Consider the following 21,402-nt stretch of genomic DNA (forward strand, 5'->3'; position numbering starts at 1 on the left):
AAGAGATCACTGATAGAGTTTAGTGGACCTTAAAAGCTAAACATTTATATTCTTTTGGCATGAGGTGTATTTTTTTAAATAGTTTTATAGTTTCGTTCAAATGAGTTGAATACAGGTCAGCAATCCGGAAGCAGAAAACAGCGTCTTTAACATTGATATATCTGTAATAGAGTATATTTATGAATAAAGAGAGATTTGAGGTTTTTAAAGTCAACGAGAAAGCAACCCAAACGACTAACAAAAACCAACAGACATACTTTCAGATTAAAAATGAGTTGGATGTTAACGTTTACTTTATTTGGCCTTTTAAATTTTATTTGACTTTATCTACATGGCCTTTTTAACTTTATTTGATTCGAGCGTCACTGATGAGTGTTTTGTAGGCGAAACGCGCGTCTGGTGCAAATACAAAATTTCCATCCTTGTATCTATGGTGAATTTATGCAGATACCTTACAACAGGATCCTGGCTCCAAGCTACTAATATTTGATCTTACTCTTAAATTCGGCGTGTATAAATGGTTTTAGTGCATTAGTCTCTGATGCATACATTTTTATTATTAATTGTTTTGGCTTTTATCTAGCTGTCAGTAACTGCGAGTGCTCTCAAATCGTACTTGTTAATTTGACCTGTTGACACTATTTGTAATGCTTTTTTGTTATTTAATGTTAAGAGTGGTCTATATTCCAGCTTTGATAAGTGTTTGGAATTACTATAAATGTTCACTTCTTCGTACTATGAACATCAAAATTATTTCCTTTCTCCTTTTATACTGTATATACATAACACTTTCGGCACCTGTACATGAAGAACACGAAGTTTAATCGAGCACCAATATTATAGTTTAATTGTTGATATTCACCCCACATTTACCAAGTTTTAGAATACTAGTAGTTTAATTGTTATACAAGAAACTTCTTGGTGTTCCTAAACGTAATGTTATACAGACAGAAGAAGAAGTATACTTATCTGCAAAATTATTTTCATTTACCTGTGTTTAATTTTGATATTACAAATGGCGTAATTTTTTTCAAAGCTGATGTTTTTCTGAAATGGTTTAGCATTGCACAGCGGTATAATACTTTTACTATAATTATTCATCCCTTATTTTTAATTAACTTTGTATTTACATTGTATCATAGATCAAATTTATTCGTTCAGTGTATGTTCATTTGGTCACTACGTCTTTTGATTGAGTTAAGCCATTCCAATTGATATTTTATAGTGTGTCTTTCTATGTTGTGATGTTACACTATTGTTTCAGATAAGGGTGAAGGTTTGGTACTATTAAAACGTTTAAACCCGCTGCAATTGTTTGCACCTGTCCTAAGTCAGGAATCTGATGTTCAGTAGTTGTCGATTGTTGATGTGTTTCATAAGTGTTACTCGTTTCTCGTTTTTTATATAGATTAGACCGTTGGTTTTCCCGTTTGAATGGTTTTACACTGCACGTTAAGTTTAGTACTTTTAAAGTTTAATAAAATATCTAAACTATCAAATATAAAAACGATATTTAGAATTTTAAAATTTTTAATTATTTGGTGAACATTTCAAAATTTCTAAAATTTTCAGATATTATTTGGAATTTTGATATTTTAAAACTTCGATCAAAATTCCAAAAATCTAAAACTTGAAAACTTTTTAAAATTTTGAATTGATAAGTGTTACACGGACCACCTTGCCTTATAAAACATTCATCTTAAATCAACTTTTACTAGAACACACCCGCGAAATCGCGGGCATTTTCTGTTAATTTCAATTATTTTCGCGTTTTTCTGTATACTATGAACATATACTATAAGTAAAGTGTATTTGGTATTTACTATCAATTCCAAGTTTACTATCCATTGCTCTCTATATAACATATCAGTGACCGCCGTACATTTGTAGATAGTAAACTTGGAATTGATAGTAAATAGCAAATACACATTATTTATATTAAAATTATGCTTATTTTTAAAACAGTCCTAAATGGAAATCTTGTCTATGACCTAAAAGTCCGTCCGATGACGGAAACAATATCCGGACGCCTTTATTTTCGTTTTCTTCCCAAAATAACCCAAACTGAATAATCATAAACGAGGATGACAAATGCGACTATGCATGGTACCTATAGGACACAGAGGCATGATGATTAATTTATTGTGGAATGAAGAGAAGCGACACACAAAATGAGGTCTTCTCATTTAATAGTATAGATAGATACATGTACCACTTAGTGGCTGTAGTGTTTCAACATCAGGACACAATGAGTTCCTTTTCTGTAACAGGAGTAGCTACAGCCAGAAATAGATTTGTAGCAGGTATTTTGATAACAAGAGAGTCTGATAACTTGTATGGTCCGTACGATATTCCAGTAAACACCTCCTTCATGGTGTACCCATTTTCATCCGTTAGCCCTAGTTGCGACATGGTCCGATTGACCATCTGAGGCAAACCACCAACATTCTTATTAAATATTCCCACTGCATATCTTCCTTTAGGACTTAATGGTCGGAGCCAACTTTCCAGTTTAACAGCCTGAAAAAGTAAATATACTGAAAAAAAATGTTTAGCAACATATGTTTTAATTACAAAAAAAATAAATAAAATAAGTTCAAAGTTGTGTAAATAAGTGTTTAATACTGATTTTATTTTTAAAATTAAAAATTACATTTTATGGTTTATGTTCTTGGTTTCAGTAGTTTCTTCGTTGTTATATATTTATTTATTATTTTATTTTTGGTGTTTTAACGCCACTTTTAAGCACCGCTTTTGGGCTATTTCGTGGCGGCCAGTTTTTATTGGTGGAGGAAGCCGGAGCGCCCGGAGAAAACCACCGACCTTCGATAGGAAAAATGACAATCCTAGTCAATTAAGATTGGAGTCGAGTGCACCCGCACGAGCGGGGTTCGAACTCACAATCTCAGTGTTGACTGGCTAGTGATTACAGTAGTAACTACTTAGACCACTTGGCCACCGAGGCCCTAACGTTGTTATATAAGACATAATAATTTATTTTTGAAATGTAGAATTAAAAGTATTTGTTGCTAAACTTTTTGTGCTCATTTTACCCTTTTTATTCATAAATAAAATTGAGAATGGAAATGGGGAATGTGTCAAAGAGACAACAACCCGACCACAGAGCAGACAACAGCCGAAGGCCACCAATGGGTCTTCAATGCAGCGAGAAACTCCCGCACCCGGAGGCGTCCTTCAGCTGGCCCCTAAACAAATATGTATACTAGTACAGTGATAATGGACGTCATACTAAACTCCAAATTATACACAAGAAACTAAAATTAAAAATGATACAAGACTAACAAAGGCCAGAGGCTCCTGACTTGGGACAGGCGCAAAAATGCGGCGGGGTTAAACATGTTTTTTGAAATCTCAATCCTCTAGCCAATGTAGAAAAAAACAAACGTACAACAGTACGCACAGTGAAACTCAGTTTAAGAGAAGAACATTTAAGGTCAGAATGAATGAGATTTTTGCTCATAATCTAAAATAAAACAAAAACAATTCGAAGTTTCAGCAAAAAGAGGTTACACATTTCAAATCATCATCTTCAAGCTGTTGACTAAATAAAACGCCATTATATGCAGTAGTTTTTGAGAAAAGTGAGATGAAAATATGTTTTGACGAACAGAGAACGGACGAACAAGGTGATTTGAAAATTGCATACACTCTTAGAGTGGGGTATAACTAATTTGTAACATGAATTTCCTCTGGTCTTTTAGTGAGTTAACTTGTTATTTTTCGAGGAGCGCGTTAACTGAATGATTGTTTAGTTATTACACTCTACAATCCCGCCGTTGATGGCTTCTTGTTTAAATAGCAAAGAATGGGAGGACCTTTAACCAGTGCATTAACTTCCATCTCAAAAGTTGTTGATGCACAGTCTGGCTCCACCTCTTTGGGGTAGTATTAAATGAAAGATTAAAACAAAATGAAATAGAAATGACTATACATTTTCCTACAGTTATTTTGCTTGGATACCTGTTTTATCATGTCGAAATTAATAATAGTCTGAAAGATATATGGCACTTGATGTTCTGTAATTTTCTTTATTTTATAAAGGTCAGTAGCGGATCTAGAAATTTTCATGAGAGGGGCCCACTGACTGCATAAGAGGGAGCCCGCTCCAGTCATGCTGCAGTGATTCCCTATATAATCAATCCCACAAAAAAGGGTAGGGGGGGGGGCTCCCTGCCCCCTTAATTCCGCCTCTGAAGGTCTATTTCCGTGTATTGATCATGCTTCAAACATTTGTCCCTGGACCTTGTACGCATTCAACAAGCAACCATTGTAATCAATTAACCGATCTTTGCTTAGTTCTTGGGAATGAAAGAAGATTATTTTATAATTGGTATTAGGAAATGTTTCCTTTTTATCACAACATCCTTTGAAACTACACGTCTTTTTTTCGGATTTGAGGGCAAATAAACATCGAGTAAAATTTTGCATTGCCCCGTCTGCCCCCCCCCCCCCCCCCCCCCCCCCCTTTCTCCTTTTTTTTCTCTCCCAACCACACCCCTTTTTCAAAAATTTCGGGAGGGAAAAATATTCAATAACACATAAATGACTATTTAGTATGAATCTCACAACAACAATTCTTTTAGTTTTAAACGTACCTTTATCGGACATACAAATCCAAATGACATCTGCTGCATGAGTTATTTTTCTGGAAATCATATATAATATCACGCCATTATTTGATTGACATATCGAAAGGTGCATTTTAGTTTTATTGGTCAGGATTTAACCTTTGACATGTGTCATAGCCCATTAATGTTACAAATCACATATAGCCACGTCTTACTCATTAACATATTTAACCACGCAAAGATACGCTTTTCGTGAATTAAATCAGTTAATTCGCAAAAGGCGTGCTTTATATATAACATATGAAGAGGAAATCTAGATAAGGGATATTTTCCAGATATGTGCATTGAGAACTTACATGAAAGTATACAGAAGTATTGTTAAGAGCAGTGGCGGATCCAGAACTGTTTATACGGGGGCCCACTGACTGCCATAAGAGGGGGCCCGCTACAGCTATGCTTTAGTGATTCCCTATATATTCAACCAAATTTTTCCCACGAAAGGGGGGCCCGGCCCCCCAGGCCCCCCTGGGTCCGCCTATGAAGAGAATTTAGAAAATGTTTTACCGTGACAAAATACCTAATATAAACTTATTCAAGCAAATAACATTTCGCATGACAATACATGTACTTACATAGTCATCCATGTTCCAAATTCTTCTACCAGCAATACCGAGTGAGTCCTGATGTATAGCCAATACCTTTTTATTTAATAACAACTGTTTTGCTGACTCATCAATGTTCCTGAGATCTACCGACATAAACAACGGTGTCGCCATTATAGCCCACAATCCCATCTGTGTCTGCTGCTGTCCGGCACTTAGTGAGAAATCACCAACTATCAGCTACAATTGAAGGAAAAACTATCAATTTCACCAGGAAAAATAAATTTTATGCATGTAACTAGAACCAGTTAACTAATTAATTGATTAGTGTTTAATGCCACTTTCAAACTTGAGCTATTTGGTGGCTGTCAGTTTTTTATTGGTGGAGGACCGTAGAGAACCACCGAAATTCGGTAGGAAAGCTAGAAACAAGGAAAAAAGATTTGCACCCAATCAATGATGAGATAAATTGATCCTTAAACATTGAACATCAGAGAAATGTTGAAAAAGAGCCATTAAGCACATAACCAGTGCTAGGGGCCGTTTTGAGTCGTTGTAAGTTGATGGCTGTTTTAAAAACATCAATGTAACTTTGAGATGAAAAACAGCAATTGAAGACCTTTCGTTTGGTTTTAGTATTATCAAGTGCATGTAGGTATTGTGTCATATTTTACTTAACCGTATCACTTTTTTCCATTACTGAACTGAAATTAAACAATCAAACCTTATTGTTAAACTTGTTAAAAAATGCAACGCATGCGCACCATTGTAATTGATTAGATTTCATGTACGGTATTTTCATGTAAATAGATTACAGTCAAGCATTTTATTCACTTGAGTGTCACACAAAGTATCCATATATAAGAACTTCTAAACAAGTGACAACTCTACGACAGATCCATCCATTTAATCACCAGTGAAGGTGATATACGACTGAAAAAACATTTTATATTAATAATTGCACAACCATGTAAAATCTGCAAATTTGCTGCATCTTCCCTCGCCGGGATTCGAACTCATGTTATTGGGATATCGTGACAACACCGCCTGTACCGTGAAGAGCGCTCTGGACCACTCGCCCACCTAAACTAAAACCGCTGAGGGATCCGAACCTCGAGGAAAATTAATGAGAAGTTTGTAACGGTGGGTAAGAAAAATCTGGATCCGATTCCTCCGTATGAATCGGATCCAGATTTTACCTACACAGCGTTGCGAATTCTTTTTTTTTTATTGCTATCCTTTTTGAGATATTGGATTTTTTAAAAATGGTGGAAAAAGACTGACTTGGACTTTAATCTTATATTTAGCATTGGCATTATTTGGGTCTCAAATCGTAAGAAAAAATCTAGAATCTGCTAAAAAATTTCAGGTAATGGCCTTTTAATAACCTATTGAAGTCTTCTATGAAAAGAATAGTGGGTGATATTGGGAAAATAGTTTACCATGTATCGTAGGAAAAAACACAAGGAGTCCGAACATCTGAAAAATTCCTAAACCTGACCTGAGTACATCCTTAAGCGATTCCTGTTTGGAATATACAGTAAAAAAAGAGAAAGGAACTATCTATTTGTTTTGATGAATAACGTTTTTTTAAAAAATAAAACATGCAAACACCATGATAGTAAATAAACCTAACCTCATCTGCATCGTTCCATCCACCAGGTCCCGCGATTTCCAGGAACTTCTTGTCGTTTTTCCCATAAAACTCAATGATGTTAAAGACATATTTCCAGCTATCTTCTACGTCTTCATAATTGCGCCACATATTACAATATTTTTTGGCTAAATTGTAGTCGACCTGAAAGGAGGCGACACTTAAATTTATGTATTTTGTTACCATTGATAAGGGTCTGGATGGGGTCCTTCATTTCTGTATTCCTTATACTGTTTGCCCATTATTCTTTATTCTTTAAATCTTAGCATCCCATTTTTCTCTTCTCTTTTCTTTATTTTTGGTCCATTTTTCTCTATTCTTTATATGTGTTGCCCATTATTCTTTATTCGGTAAGCCCCATCCACACCCTCATTTATACCGTTATCTAAACGACTTGACAGTTATGTTATACTGTACTGGATGTTATTGTATTTGTTTCTTTAATTAGATATAAGAAGATGTGGTATACGTGCCAATGAGACAATTCTCCATCCAAGTCAAAATTTATAAAAGTAAACCATTAAAGGTCAAGATACGGTCAAAGTACGGTCTTCATGTACGTTTTGTAAATATATTGATCGAGGTTAAAAGGGGGAGGGTTGAGAATATATAAAAAAAGACTAGCTCAATCCTGTCACATCTTTATGTGTGTGTCCAAGGTCAAGAAATTAATTGGATTGCTGCCCAAATGACGTATTCAAAACATATTTATTATCTTTTTTAAAATTGCCAAATCATGCAATTGTTGTCATAATAATGTTTTTCGTTATTGGAGAGTTTGGTGATGATCGCATATCTAAGATATTTACTGGTAAATATATAAAAAAAGAAGATTTGGTATGATTGCCAATGAGACAACTCTCCACAAGAGACCAAATGACACAGAAATTAACAGCTATAGGTCACCGTACGGCCTTCAACAATGAGCAAAGCCTATACCGCATAGTCAGCCATAAAAGGCCCCGAAATCACAAATGTAAAACAATTCAAACGAGAAAACTAACGGCCTAATTAATGTACAAAAAAATGAACGAAAATCAAATATGTAACACAGCAACAAACGACAACCACTGAATTACAGGCTTCTTACTTGGGACAGGCACATACGTACAAAATGTGGCGGGGTTAAACGTGTAAGTGGGATCCCAACCCTCCCCTAACCTGGAACAGTGGTGTAACAGTACAACATAAGAACGAACTATAAAAATCATGTTTACTCAATATGGGGACGATTTAGATGACAACTATGGTTATATGTCAATGGTGGATAAACATTTTGAGTTAGATTAGAACAGAAAATAATATCTGTTTGTGCCAAACGAGAAGCAGAAAATAAAAAATGTACAAAATTGAAAATATAAGAAAGATTTGCAAAATGTGTAAATTCCTGCCCTTCTCCTTTTTATATAAAAAATAATAAATGACGTCAAATCTACATTTACATTTTGATACGTTTGAGAAAGTTAAGAATTTTAAACTTTCAAAATAATGTTTGAATATAAAGATTTTTGTGAAACTTTGCTGACAGTCATAATCCAAGTGAAATGAACTAAAATAAAGCGTTACTTTTTTCAAAGTGAAAAGAAAAACAACAACTTCTGACATTAAAATACAACAAAGAAGGAATAATCAAATGAAACTATACATACAATTAAAAATATGATATCAGCTTTAAAAGATACCAGTTTTTTTTTAAATTAAAATTTTATTTTAATTCTTAAACGCGCTATAAAACTTTGTTTATAGTGTTTTTATGTTTTAGTATTTGATTAAGTATCGTGTTTTATCTCTAGATAATATACATGTAGTCTAAAACGGCAGTTTGAACTGACGAATTTTTTGACTGATTATAAACATTTTTTCGTTTGCTTAAATGTATGAAAAGAGTAATCGTTAAAATATAGCTACGATTTACTTTGCGGGGATACAATGTAACCCAGTCAACCCAATCAATCAAAGAACCAATCAATCAATCAATCAATCAATCGATCAATCGCATGATGGGGCGTTTATTGTAAGAAGACGCAAAATATACGCATCGTAATAAACGAGGCTTGAAGTTCCATATTTGGTCGTAATTTTACATTAAAATCACCTTTGGTCCCATACAGATAGCTAAACTACAACCATACAAGATTGGTCGTCCGGTCTTGTTGAGATACAATCCCATCTGTTCAAAACCTGAAATCGATACATTAGAAATAGTTATGTTCTTCATTAAACAAAAAAAATAGGTTCATTATTCCTGTTTCCTTTTTCAAACGATAGTGTACTCCTCCAATAAATGAAGCTTTATAATTGGAAGCAAAAATCAACCATTGCGATTTTTTTTGTGTAGGGATTTGTATATGTAAATATTCGGAGAATGTGTCCATGACACACAAATGATGCCCCCGTTTGCATATTATGTTATAAAGGGCGTAACTCGAGAACGGTTAAAGTGATGCCACCCAAATTCGAACTTGATATGTGTTGTGGTAAAAGCGTTGTTTATAAGTTTCATAACATTTAGTTGAAGCAAAATAAAATTAGAGAACGGAAACCAATTTAGGGACGTACGCATATGAGTATAACAATAACATTTAATATGGCTTTAACGGTCCCCGTCTCTAAATAGTTTTTCAAGATCTGGTTTGTGTTGCTAAGCAGTGGCGGATCCAGAACTTTTTATAAAGAGTGGAGAAGGGGGGGGGGGGGGGGGGGGGGGGGGGGCACTGACTACCTTAAGAGTGGGTCCGCTACAGTCATACTTCAGTGATTCCCTATATTATTAACCCAATTTTGCCCCCCCCTCCCCGGGTCCCCCTGGATCCGCCTATGCTAACTAAGTCTTCAGTTTTCTATTATTTGTTGTATGGACTGCTGTTTGCCTTTAGGTCGTTTTTCGTTTTCTGCCCGGGCTTCGTCGATTCGTATTCGACTTAAAAGTTAGCTATCCCTTTGGCATCTTCCACCTCTATTTTATAAAGGAACCGTTTTGTTTCCTTTGTTTGGATTTAAGGGATTTAGCATGAACAGATTTGTATGGATTTTTTTTTATTTTGACAGTACAGTAGAAAGTGGTTTTCATCTTCTATTGTTTTAAACATAGGAAACGCTATTTGGTTTTCCGGTAGATATTTACCCTTTTTTATGCCCCAGCCGTAGGCAACGGGACATTAAGTGTTACCCTTGTCCGTCCGTTCGAGTTTGGGCAGTGAGTCATTTACCGTTCTAGAGTTATGGTCTTTTTTAACTTGAAAAATTGCAAAGCTTGAAAGGAAACATTTGTGTCCACAGACATATTCTTTTTTGTATTTATAAGTAAGTTATGATCACTAGTAAATAAGTTAAAATATTGAATAAAACCAAAGATGACCTTTCCAAACCGCTTGTAAATAAATTTTATTTCAATTCAAAAATAAATAGTTGTCATAAAAATTAACGAACCACACATTTTTTGTTTTCCAATCAAAGTGCCAATTCAAACTAAAACATACAAAAAAAAAACATCTTATGACGGTCACCGTTAATTTTTCTGAATTTGCATATTTCGAAAATGCATGTATATCAAAATTGACTTTCAGCAATAAAAATCAATTCAACCGTTTTTCGATTTATATTCTGTTTGTCTGCTGTACTCTTATATAGAAGACAATATTTTCAAACTATTATATCAGTCTCATATCCTCGGAGCCTCGATAACAAAAGTCGCTATACCTGTAACAAAGTTTGGCCCTGGGTTACAGCAATCAAGTTTCAACATATCAACGCCCCATTCAGCATATGTTGCGGCATCGCGCTCCATGTGATATTTGTTTCCAGGGTAACCCTTGCATGTCTTATTGCCCACACTTCCGTAAATACCAAACTTGAGACCTCTTGAGTGTACCTGGTTTGAAAAAGAAGCAAAAACGATTAACCAAATTTGAAATAAAAAATACTCCGCCATTACATTTAGCCTTCCTTCTACTGTACAGATGATATTATATTTAGAGATAAAAATATTCTAGGGTTAGATGTTTTAGTGTTTTCAGTCTAGATATTGAGTCTTTACCGGGGGAACGGTAGCAAAACCTACTTAGACCATGCCATACTATATGTGTAATCTGTTTACTCATTTCAGTATGGTTTGGAGGGATCATGACAGGAATAATTCCTGGCGCTTGTCTATTAAAAATGTTATCTTCTAGTTACATATAAGTATAAACTGTAGTACGTATCCTGTATCATTTGAAATTACACCATTTATTATACTATCAAAGTACATACTGCATTCATTAGTTTTGGATCGATAGTAAAATTAAGTAATGAGGGAGTGACACAGGAATATTAGTTTCCTCAAATCCAACTTTTTTACTACTATAACATCCCCTCTTTAGTACCCCCTTTAGCCCCGTCTCTACTATTTTACCCCCTATATCCAACACCGCGAAAAAGTGCAATACCCCTCTAATGAATATCAAAAGACTTGTTGAAAAACTTTCCAATTCAGTATTATATTTATTATCAAAGCAGAATGAACACTACTTGGTTGACTTACGTAATCAATAACTGCTTTCATACCATTTGGAAACCTCTCAGGATCAGCTACTAGCGTTCCCATTAAATGACTTCTTTCTTTTGCCATCCAGCAGTCGTCGACCGATAAATATTCATATCCCGCATCCAGATAGCCATCTGCGGCCATTCTATCTGCCATTTGCATAAGCAGCTTGGCACTAAAAATACAGTTTAAAATATCTTTTAAAATGCAGACACTATCGCTATTTATGTAACAAATACGCTGCACTGGGGAACACAAGGTACGAAAACATCCATATAACATATACCGGTATACTGAAGAACATGAACAAGGTTGTTACTGGGTTTGAACGTACATTTAGTAACTCCGAGTACTCTTAGATCGGTACTTTGTGTATTTTGTCTTTAGGTTAGTTGTACAGTGTGCTTCGTACCAACCTGAGGAATGAATCCATTTTGACGGATTTTTACAGTTTGTTCTTATGGTCTGCAGTTACACAATTGGCACAGGTAAGAGCGCCAACAAACATCTTTTACCCCGCCAGTCTATATGTGTCTGTCACAAGTTAGGAGCCAGGGGCCTATTTATCGAAGCAGTCTTAGGAAAAGTACGTGTCCTAAGACCAACTTAGGACATATCTTAGTCCTAAGTGGGTTTATCAAACATGTCGTAACTTAGGAAAATCCTAGGAATTGCCCTAACTTTAGGATACCAATTTAGGTGTCTTAACACGGTCTTAGGATGATCCTAACTTTAGGATATATTTAGGATGGTTATTTTATAAACAAGTATGGCCTGTATTGGTTGCATTTACTTTAGGAAACTACCATTTGATTTTTATGACGGGGGTTTGTTGGGGGGGGGGGGGGGGCTAGGATGAAAAATGTTGTTCTGCTTTTTTACAGAGGATGACCTTCAGGTCATTCCGATGTATTGCTATCGCCTAAATTTCCATTATGCAAATTAGTTTTGGGATTTCAACCGATCTATAAAAATTATAGATCCGCGGTCATTACAAGGGAAAAAAGTGCATTTTTATACCTGCGATTCCGTTTTCCGTTCGTACGATGTTTCATCAAAAAATAGAATCATTTCAGTTGTTGATTTAGTACTGAAAATTTGACTGAATTATCTCCTTTTAAATACGGTTTTATATGTTTAATTGGTGTGTAAGAAAGAGGTCAGGTGCTCATGTTCATTCATAAAATTATCAAATGGAAGTTTTTAACGACCTTGACTGGCTATACAGCCCTTGCACGGTCGGTATAAAATTATCGTTCATTCATTCATGAATTTATCGTAAAATCAAAATCACTACACAGGTCACACAGGTTGTATACGTAATGTCAAATGATTACCTGTAATCTAAAAATAAACAAACTTAACTGACTCCCCTTACTTTAGTGTGTGATAACATTTTGTGAGGGAATTCGATGTTTGCTATACCACTGTTCATTTCAACGCACTTTATGACGATACCACTTTATCAATATGAATGAAATTTTTTGCAGTGTTTTAAGAAATAATTTTACTTTAAAATCGCGTATCATTTGTGAACTATTAAATGTTTTACAAGGACGAATTTTCTGTATAAAGTCAATAATTGTGTGAACTTTTGAAGCCCAAACTTTTTATAGCCTTAAATACGCTAATGAAAGATCCGAAAACTATACCCATACAGAACGACATGTTTTTGAAATTGTAGCAAAACTTTTGGTTGACAAATTTTAATTCGTTATTGCATAAATATTAACTTGAAATATCTGTCATTTTCTCCCTACCAAGTTTACCCCTATTACTCATTATGATGTGGACTGGACATTGTTATTGAATCTTATGCAATTTGATTGGATTAAGTTATTATTAGATTACCTTCAAACTGTTCATGCTTTTTCGTACGAGTATATTGATTAAATCAGAGCGTGCATGAATATGTACAGTGAATTAAATGACCTGCAAACTGGACACTGGACCAGTCCATATTACGTTTTATCAATGAATAGATTTTTTTTTTTTGTATTTTCCAAATTACAGGGCCCATAAAGGGCATAAAATCAGATACAATTGATTTACATAATTGGTAACAACAACAATAATAGCGGCATATGAAACTTAAGGTATGAAAGGTAACAATTGCCACTTTTTATCTTTTCACATAATTTTCCACATACACATTAGATAAATTATTTTTGATAGCCTATATCGGAGAAAAAAGAGAAAGTTTACTGTATTAACGTTCTATTCCATTAAATACGCCATTTTTCGCAGAAAAACATTTTATGCACGGCTACGCCAGGTAAAATTGTTGTTTAATTATCCTAACAAAAAAATACAATTTTCAGTTTCATTAGAATATTATAATAATAATAAATCCCAAATTTATGTAGTCATTAGATAAAGTCCTTATATGTCCGATCTGCCTATTTTTGGACATCAAAAGACAATACGATCGTTTTAAGGTCAATTTCGTCTACCTCACACAATCTTGTTAGGCACTATAATGAAATGGACCTGAAATTTATTTCACATGTTTCCTGAAAATTGATAAATATCAAAGCAACATAGAGCTGTTTGTTCTAGTTCGTATAATGACAATTTAATGTCATGTTTGTTTGTGATGACCCCCCTTTTCGGGATTGCATCAGAATTATAGTTATCTCGTATCGCATAAGGATGACACATATCAACTGAGCAATTATGTTTGGGACTTAGTTTTAAGAAATGATGTCAAAGTAACATTATGAAAATATATTTAGTAAGCTGAAATATATATTTATTTTTTACATGTTTATGTCTTGTAAGATATTTTATTTCTTGCCCGTTTTTCAACATTTGCGTCTGGAAAGTTGAAATGTTTTAATTGAATGGTTAATTTAAATTAATTATGAAAATTGTTAAAATTAAATCAATAAAGGAAATTATTGCCCAGTTACAAACACTACCAGGGGACAATCCATATTGATTTTTTTTAGTTATATGTTTCAGCACATGTATAATTAACCCCAACTTTAGCCTGGTAAACTTGTTGTCTCCTTGTGAAATATAAAACATATTTAAATTGATTTCCTGCTAAAGTCTTTTATTGATATAAAGTTAAAACCGTCTTGCTTCTCACTAGTCAACACTCCTGTCCTGTCAGGTTTAATTCTTATATATATGGATGAAAAATAAAAGTCCACAAAACATTAACATGGCAGCAATTGCTTTTACAGCCTTTAAGGCTTTGATTTTTTTTACAGAAGAGTGTCCACCATGCACTTGCACTATAATAATAGTAGAATAGAATGATATACAAATAGATGAAAATTATATATACATGCAACCGTAATATTAATATAATATATAACAACAAACCAGTGTATTCTCTGGAACTATTATTATATTAGTATAATAGTCTAAGGTATACTGATTTGTATCACTACAATATAATAGTTATTACGGTGAGGTTGAATTTCCTGTCATTTATTCATCATCCAAGCAGGAACTTGTATCAGAAAAAAAATTCTCTGTAAATTAACCTCAGTTTCAGGTATAGAGATGTGATCTGTTTCTGTGACATGTGCTTTTGACCATACACAAGAACCTGCGGTCATCCGATGTTCAGTACTTCAGTACTTTGATTTGTTGTTGTAATCTCTATCCTTCCTGTTTATTTTTCACTCTATTTGGTCCCGCCTTTTTTTTATTAGTTTATCCTGACTTATTTTTACATACATGTAAATTGTCATCCTGGCTTTTTTTTTTGCAAAGTTTCTCATCCTGCATTTTTTTACTCCCAAACTCCTGTCCTGCCTTTATCTTATTAGTTTATCCTGACTTTTTTTTACATAAATTGTCATCTTGCTTTTTTTTTTTGTAAAGTTGCTCATCCTGCCTTTTTTTTATACTCCAAACTCCTGTCCTGCCTTTTTTCAAATTTCATCCTAGTCCCCCCCCCCATAAAAATCAAATGATAGTTCCCTTAATGCATATTAAATCCCTATCGCTCTTTTCAGCACCATTTGTTGCAACATTTGACAATTTACCAAAAAGCAAAGTGTTACTCTTGTCCACGTCGTCCAGGAGAGTCTGTAGTTTTGCATCGGTGGAATTCGAGTTCCGTCTCTTATATTCACACGTATTATCGCATGATATTTGCAGTAATAAAATAGTTGGACTCAGTATTTATATGAAAGATGCACGAGATTTGCCTTTGAACTTTTAAGTATGAAACCGTGACACTTCGAATTCAGCTCACTCAAAGCATATAATGATTTTACCGATTATATATTTTATTTTAACTATTTACAATTCGTTTGTTTCAATTCTTATATAAAACGTAGTTATATTTTTTGTCTTATTTTTTTTTATGAGTTTAAATGTACAATTATAATATAAAAAGTATTTATCGCCTTTTATTTAAAACTAATAATTATTTTCTAATTATTTATCTTTTATTTAAAATTATAGTTATTAGTTAAATTTGATACAATATTTTCATGTTTTCATTTTTAATTTGTTATTTTCTTTTACGCCAATACTTAGGACAGCGGTTAGGACATCCTAGCTAAGATAATCCTAAGAAAGCTTCGATGTGCATGCTGAGACATGTCGTAAGTCGGTCCTAACTTTATCCTTACTTCTGTCCTAAGAAATTCTTAGGACCGATTTAGGACAGTTTCGGTAAACAGGCCCCTGTAAGGTTGCTTTCTGTCACATTTGTTTTTCGTTTATATTTTGTCATAAAAATTGTTGGTGTTTTTGTTAGAATTATTTTACATCTGATCATGTTGATGTCTTGTATAACTGACTATACGGTATGGGTTGTACTCATTGCTGAAGGCCATATGGTGACCCATAGATGCTTAAATCCATATCATTTTGACTCTTATGGATAGTTGTCTCATTGGCAATCATACCACGTTTCCTTACATTTTGTATATACATTTTTGTACTTATAAGGAGTCGTGCAAAATGACAAGTTGAAAATAGTAGGTGAAATTTGAAAAATAGTCATTGCATATACAATATGTACAAGAGTTGGGTATACTATTTGGCTCTCTTGCAGACATGAATAGTCTTTTTTAGTCGTTAATTCAACAAGAAAAAAAAAAATTAGTATGGCAGTTATTGTAAATAAATAAACGTAAATAGTCACTTAAAAAAAACAGGCATGTGTAAAGCAAAATATTGTCCTATGAAATATTGTCCCCAAGATCCCTCAAGACAATATTTCATGACTTTATATGAAAAAAATTTGTCCTTTTCTATAAATTATGTCCAGAAAAGGACCAATTTCTATATAAAATGTTGTCAATATACAGACAATATTTCATAGATGAATCGTATGAAATTTTGTGTTGTCAAAGGGAGGTTATCCAAGGTTGTATATTAAGACAATATTTCATAGATGGATTGTCATGAAATTTTGTCTCATGAAAGGGAGGTTATAGAAATTTAGTATTTTGTATAATGATATCATTTGTTGATGCTAGCAAACAAACCTGCTTAATTATTTTATGTAGCAACTTATGATTATACACATACTTTTCATGAAAAATATTTTTAGAATATCCCGAAACGCTAACAATTTCATGGCAGAGGAATCCTCAGGGAAGACATAATTATATTGTAACAGGAGGGGTTCGGGGTGACACCTCCCGGGACGTGTAGTGGCTAGTACGTCGTCTCTACTCGATCCTCGGGATACCTGATATCAGATTTTGGCTGAACAAAGACATACATCAAATAGAACTCAACAATTTATTTACAAATGTACAACATTCAAATAAAACATAGTCAGATGAAATGAAAAAGAACAGTTAAGTTAAAAAATGAGAGGGAATTAACACGTAATAGTTTCCAAATAAAATTGAAAAGAAAAGTATTTCAAGTCAAATGAATTCAAATAAAATAGTAATTCAAAAACTTAGTTTATATAGTAAATGTAACTATAGACTTCTAGACCACGTTGTGTTTTAAACGTTAGTCAATCGTACCAAAAAATTGTCAAATAAGATGCTGAAAATAAACTCAGTGGAATTTTTGTGAGAAAGGTGGCAGGATACTGCCTGCTCATACATACATATGGAGAGTTTTTTTGATAGGAGAATGAACTTTTTCCGAATGATGCAACTCTTGATTATGTGCTAGATAAAAAACTTATGTCTATCAAAGATAAAGATACATGTAAACATGTGGTATTGAAGAAAAATTGAATAAATTAATATTCATCAAATATATAATGTAATATAAAATTTGAATACTTTTATAGTTAAATTGATAAAGCTACTTTGTATTTTAGTATGTCTTAATCAAATTCAACATAAAACAAACATTTAATTAAGAAAATTCTAATTTGGAACTTTTAAAGGGAGACTATCAAATCACATTCATTACAATATTAAGAAATATTTTCGGGGACAGTATTTCAGAGTGAAATATTGTCATGGACAGAATCTCACATTGAAATACTGTCTTTGATTTTTCCAAATATTGTCCAGAGGGAGGTGACAAAATTCCATGGACAAGGACACTATTTCATAATAATATTGTCCTGGACAGTTTTTCATTATCCGTGGACAATATTTTATATGAAAGGAGTAGGCCTTTTTTGCCCTAAAATATAGCATTTTCATTGGAAAATACTTTTGTTATATAAATATATATTGACTTGTTTTTGACATTGCGCTGCAAATGCATCTGGTACTGGCATCAATCATTCATGCAAAATTACTGAAATCACAAATTAATTACCATTTGTGCTATAATTTTTAGACGGTTTTTGTCTAAAATTGAAGTGGCCGCACTTGTATTCAGTCTTAATAATTATTTAGATATATGTGGTATTTGATGATGATACATAACAGATATAAAGGTTGGGGCTGAACACGAATGCGGCCACTTCCATTTTAGACAAAAATCATCTATAAAGTGACGTTTTTTGGCACATTTGATAGATTTTTCATATTTACGCTTGAATTTGAGAGTCTTTAATGACCAAAAGTCAGTTCAATTTTTTTTCTATAACTAATTGAATCGACTGAAGAAGACACTTAAGTGTTTAAAAAATGTCATATTTGTCCATCCGATGTACTTCAAATTTTAGGCCAAAATTAGCCCTTATCGGACCTTCACCTTTTGTCCGACGGACCATACTTCATTGGGGACATTATTTTATTCTTCACTAGGACGTAAATGATACCAAAACTTTGATAACAAAAATATGAAATGAAGAGTTTTCACTTTAATAATGTTACCCATATTTCAAAGTAAATTGTGATGCAAAAATTGATGCAATGTAAATATGTTAATATTATTTTCAATCTTTTTAACAGTATAAGCTTTTAATTGTACGGAAACTTTGAATCAATGAACAAACAGGTATACATACACTTTCAGTTGCTCATTAAGTCATACTCACGTAAGATACAGTTTTGAATACCAAAAGTTTCAAAGGACTGACAATATTTTGGTATTTTGCAGTAGAAATAATAGTGAGTACCAGCAGATTTTCTTCAAGGACCACCACAGACAAAAAGATTTCGAGAACTTTGGGTATTCAGGGCATATTTTCAAATAGTAATCAATCCTTAAACTCTGTGAACTCATATCATAAATATGAAATTATCGTTTGTGTATGTTGTTGTTTCCAAAAGACCGTCCGTTTGGGGTAGAATATGGTTATTAATTCGTGTAATACAAAACGTACGTATATACGTTCTGTGTATGTCCTTTTCCTATTTGTACGCGAAACTGTTTCATTGCTTTATAATCGCTTGCGCATTATTAATTGTTTGATTGATTGATTATCGTCCTTCGGCAAATATCACATGCGTTTTCAGGAAAATAACGTATTTATGAGAAATGAATTTACCCTGCTTTAAACAAGATCGACGCGCGGATTAAGAAAGTGCTAGATCACACGAAAGACAACTCATCCTACTCTAAAACAATAGTGTGACTCTGAGCCGACCAGTTTTTGCTTTTACTCATATGTAGCATTCTTAGCTGAGAATCAGTAAATACCAGTTTACAGTCGTTGGTTTGACACATACGGGAATCTAACCAATAACCTTCCGCATTCCAGTAAAGTACGCTGCACGAGCCTAACGAGGATATCCACTCTTGATTTATTTCATCACATATGTATTAGGCAATAAAGATCTAAACCCGCGCTTTATTCAAAATATAATTTGACAGAGAGTTTAAGACAATGTTTTGTCCGCTAACATAGCGCGAAACTGTATGTTACGCTGACTTATTCCATGAAAGCACAAGTTCACCGAGGGAACCATTGTCAATCGCGGAGGAATATTGAAATAACTCTTCTGTGTGGAGTAGTTACTGATGCACAAAGGGGATTTCCCTTTACATAATGCCTTGAAACAATAAATCCCTAGGTTTTCACTTTCAGTCTGTGTATATAATATAAAAATAAGGAGATGTGATATGATTGACAAGTAGACAACTATCAACAAAAGTTCAAATGAAGTGGATGCAAGCAATTATAGGCAACCGTACGGCCTTCAACAATAAGAAAAACCCATACCGTATAGTCGGCTATAAAAGGCCAAGACATGAAAAATATGAAACATTTCAACTGAGAAAAATAACGGCCTAATTTACAACAAAACAATTTACGAAAAACAGATATGACAGACATGAACCAACGACAACCACTGAACTACAGGCTCCTGACTTGGCACAGGCACATAAAGAATCTGGTAGGGTTAAACATGTTTTTGAGCGCTCAACCCTCTCCTAACCTGGTACAGTGGTGTAATATCACAACATAAGATTAAACTACAAAAATCTGTTGAAAAAGGCTTCACTCATCAGATCGATAGAAAGACAAACATGAAAAAACACACAGAAAGGACGTGGCAGGGTATATATCCATCCCTCATTCCTAACAACAACAAATAACACTAAGTACAGATCTGAGAATGTCTGTATATTATCATGCCAGAGAGGAATCTATCTCTTTTAAACGTAATGGACATCTATATTGATGCTTAAAAGGAATGATCTATCTTTTCCAATGGGAATCTGTCTAGTTAAAACAAAACGCTCGAGGGGGGCGGGGCGGTGTCACTTTGTAGATAATGTCTGCTTATCATAATTCATAAAAGAATAACTCTCCCTTTTAAATAATAAATTTCTATAAGGATGTCTATTAATATACGCGTTTGAAAATGTTTCTCGTTCACGGAGAGGGAACGGGGTGTGTGTGGGGGAAAGGGGGGGGGGGGGGGGTCTAAACCTACAAATTTGGATACAGACTTCCGGCTGGGGTTTGAAAAACACCCCCATTTACATATTGGTTTATGCGAAAAGTCCTCCCTAATCACATATGTTTAAGTAGATCACAACCCATTTATATATGTACTAGAACACACCCGCGAAATCGCGGGTATTTAGGGCTTGGTTGAAAGTATGTAAACTGTTGTAGGATGAATTTTTGTAAAAGATTTTATGTCTGGAGAATTTCAGAAAAGGTATCAAACTGAGTCATACATGTAGGCACTTGGAGACAGGACAATTATTTTAAGCCCTCTTCCTTTTTTCCAAAGTCCGTTATTTTTATTCTCTCTGTTAAATTCCATGATTTTCGCGTTTCTGTATACTATGAACATACATATAATATAAATAAAGTGTGTTTGCTATTAACTATCATTAAGTTTCTTCTCCACGGCGATCACTGCTATATTATATAGAGATTCTCTATATATTTTAGGATTATAAACATAGTATACATGCAGAATAACGCGAAAATAATTGTCCTGTCCCCGCGTAATTATGAAAATTGAGATTAAAGAGGGGAGTAAAGGGGAGTATCTGCACGGGAAGAACGCGAAATAAAATTGCCATTTCACGATGAGCGAACAATTAAAAATTTCTTGCACATTGATCTTTTTATCGATTTCAAGAAACACGATGAATAACGAACCTTTTTCACGGCTGCACGTGAAATAAAAACTTGCAAAACACGTTGCACGATAATAACCCTTTACCCCCTCTTTTAAAGTTTAAAATCGGAAGTCTTGGGTATGACTTAAAAGTCGGTCTGAT

General features: G+C 33.9%; 1 protein-coding gene across 1 annotated transcript in view; it reads right to left on the minus strand.

Moving 5' to 3' along the window:
• LOC127714304 (alpha-N-acetylgalactosaminidase-like) overlaps positions 1 to 21,402 on the minus strand; it is a 57,776-nt gene that overhangs the window by 35,384 nt on the left and 990 nt on the right. Inside the window, exons 2-6 of the mRNA XM_052220365.1 lie at positions 11,368 to 11,545; positions 10,545 to 10,716; positions 8,941 to 9,026; positions 6,828 to 6,989; positions 5,288 to 5,431 (exon numbers count right to left, since the gene is read on the minus strand). Of these exons, the coding sequence (XP_052076325.1) occupies positions 5,288 to 5,431; positions 6,828 to 6,989; positions 8,941 to 9,026; positions 10,545 to 10,716; positions 11,368 to 11,545 (742 nt within the window). The remainder of the gene's footprint in view (positions 1 to 5,287; positions 5,432 to 6,827; positions 6,990 to 8,940; positions 9,027 to 10,544; positions 10,717 to 11,367; positions 11,546 to 21,402) is intronic.

Source organism: Mytilus californianus, unplaced genomic scaffold (assembly GCF_021869535.1).
Source record: "Mytilus californianus isolate M0D057914Y unplaced genomic scaffold, xbMytCali1.0.p SCAF_9, whole genome shotgun sequence".
Classification (NCBI taxonomy): Eukaryota; Metazoa; Mollusca; class Bivalvia; order Mytilida; family Mytilidae; genus Mytilus; species Mytilus californianus.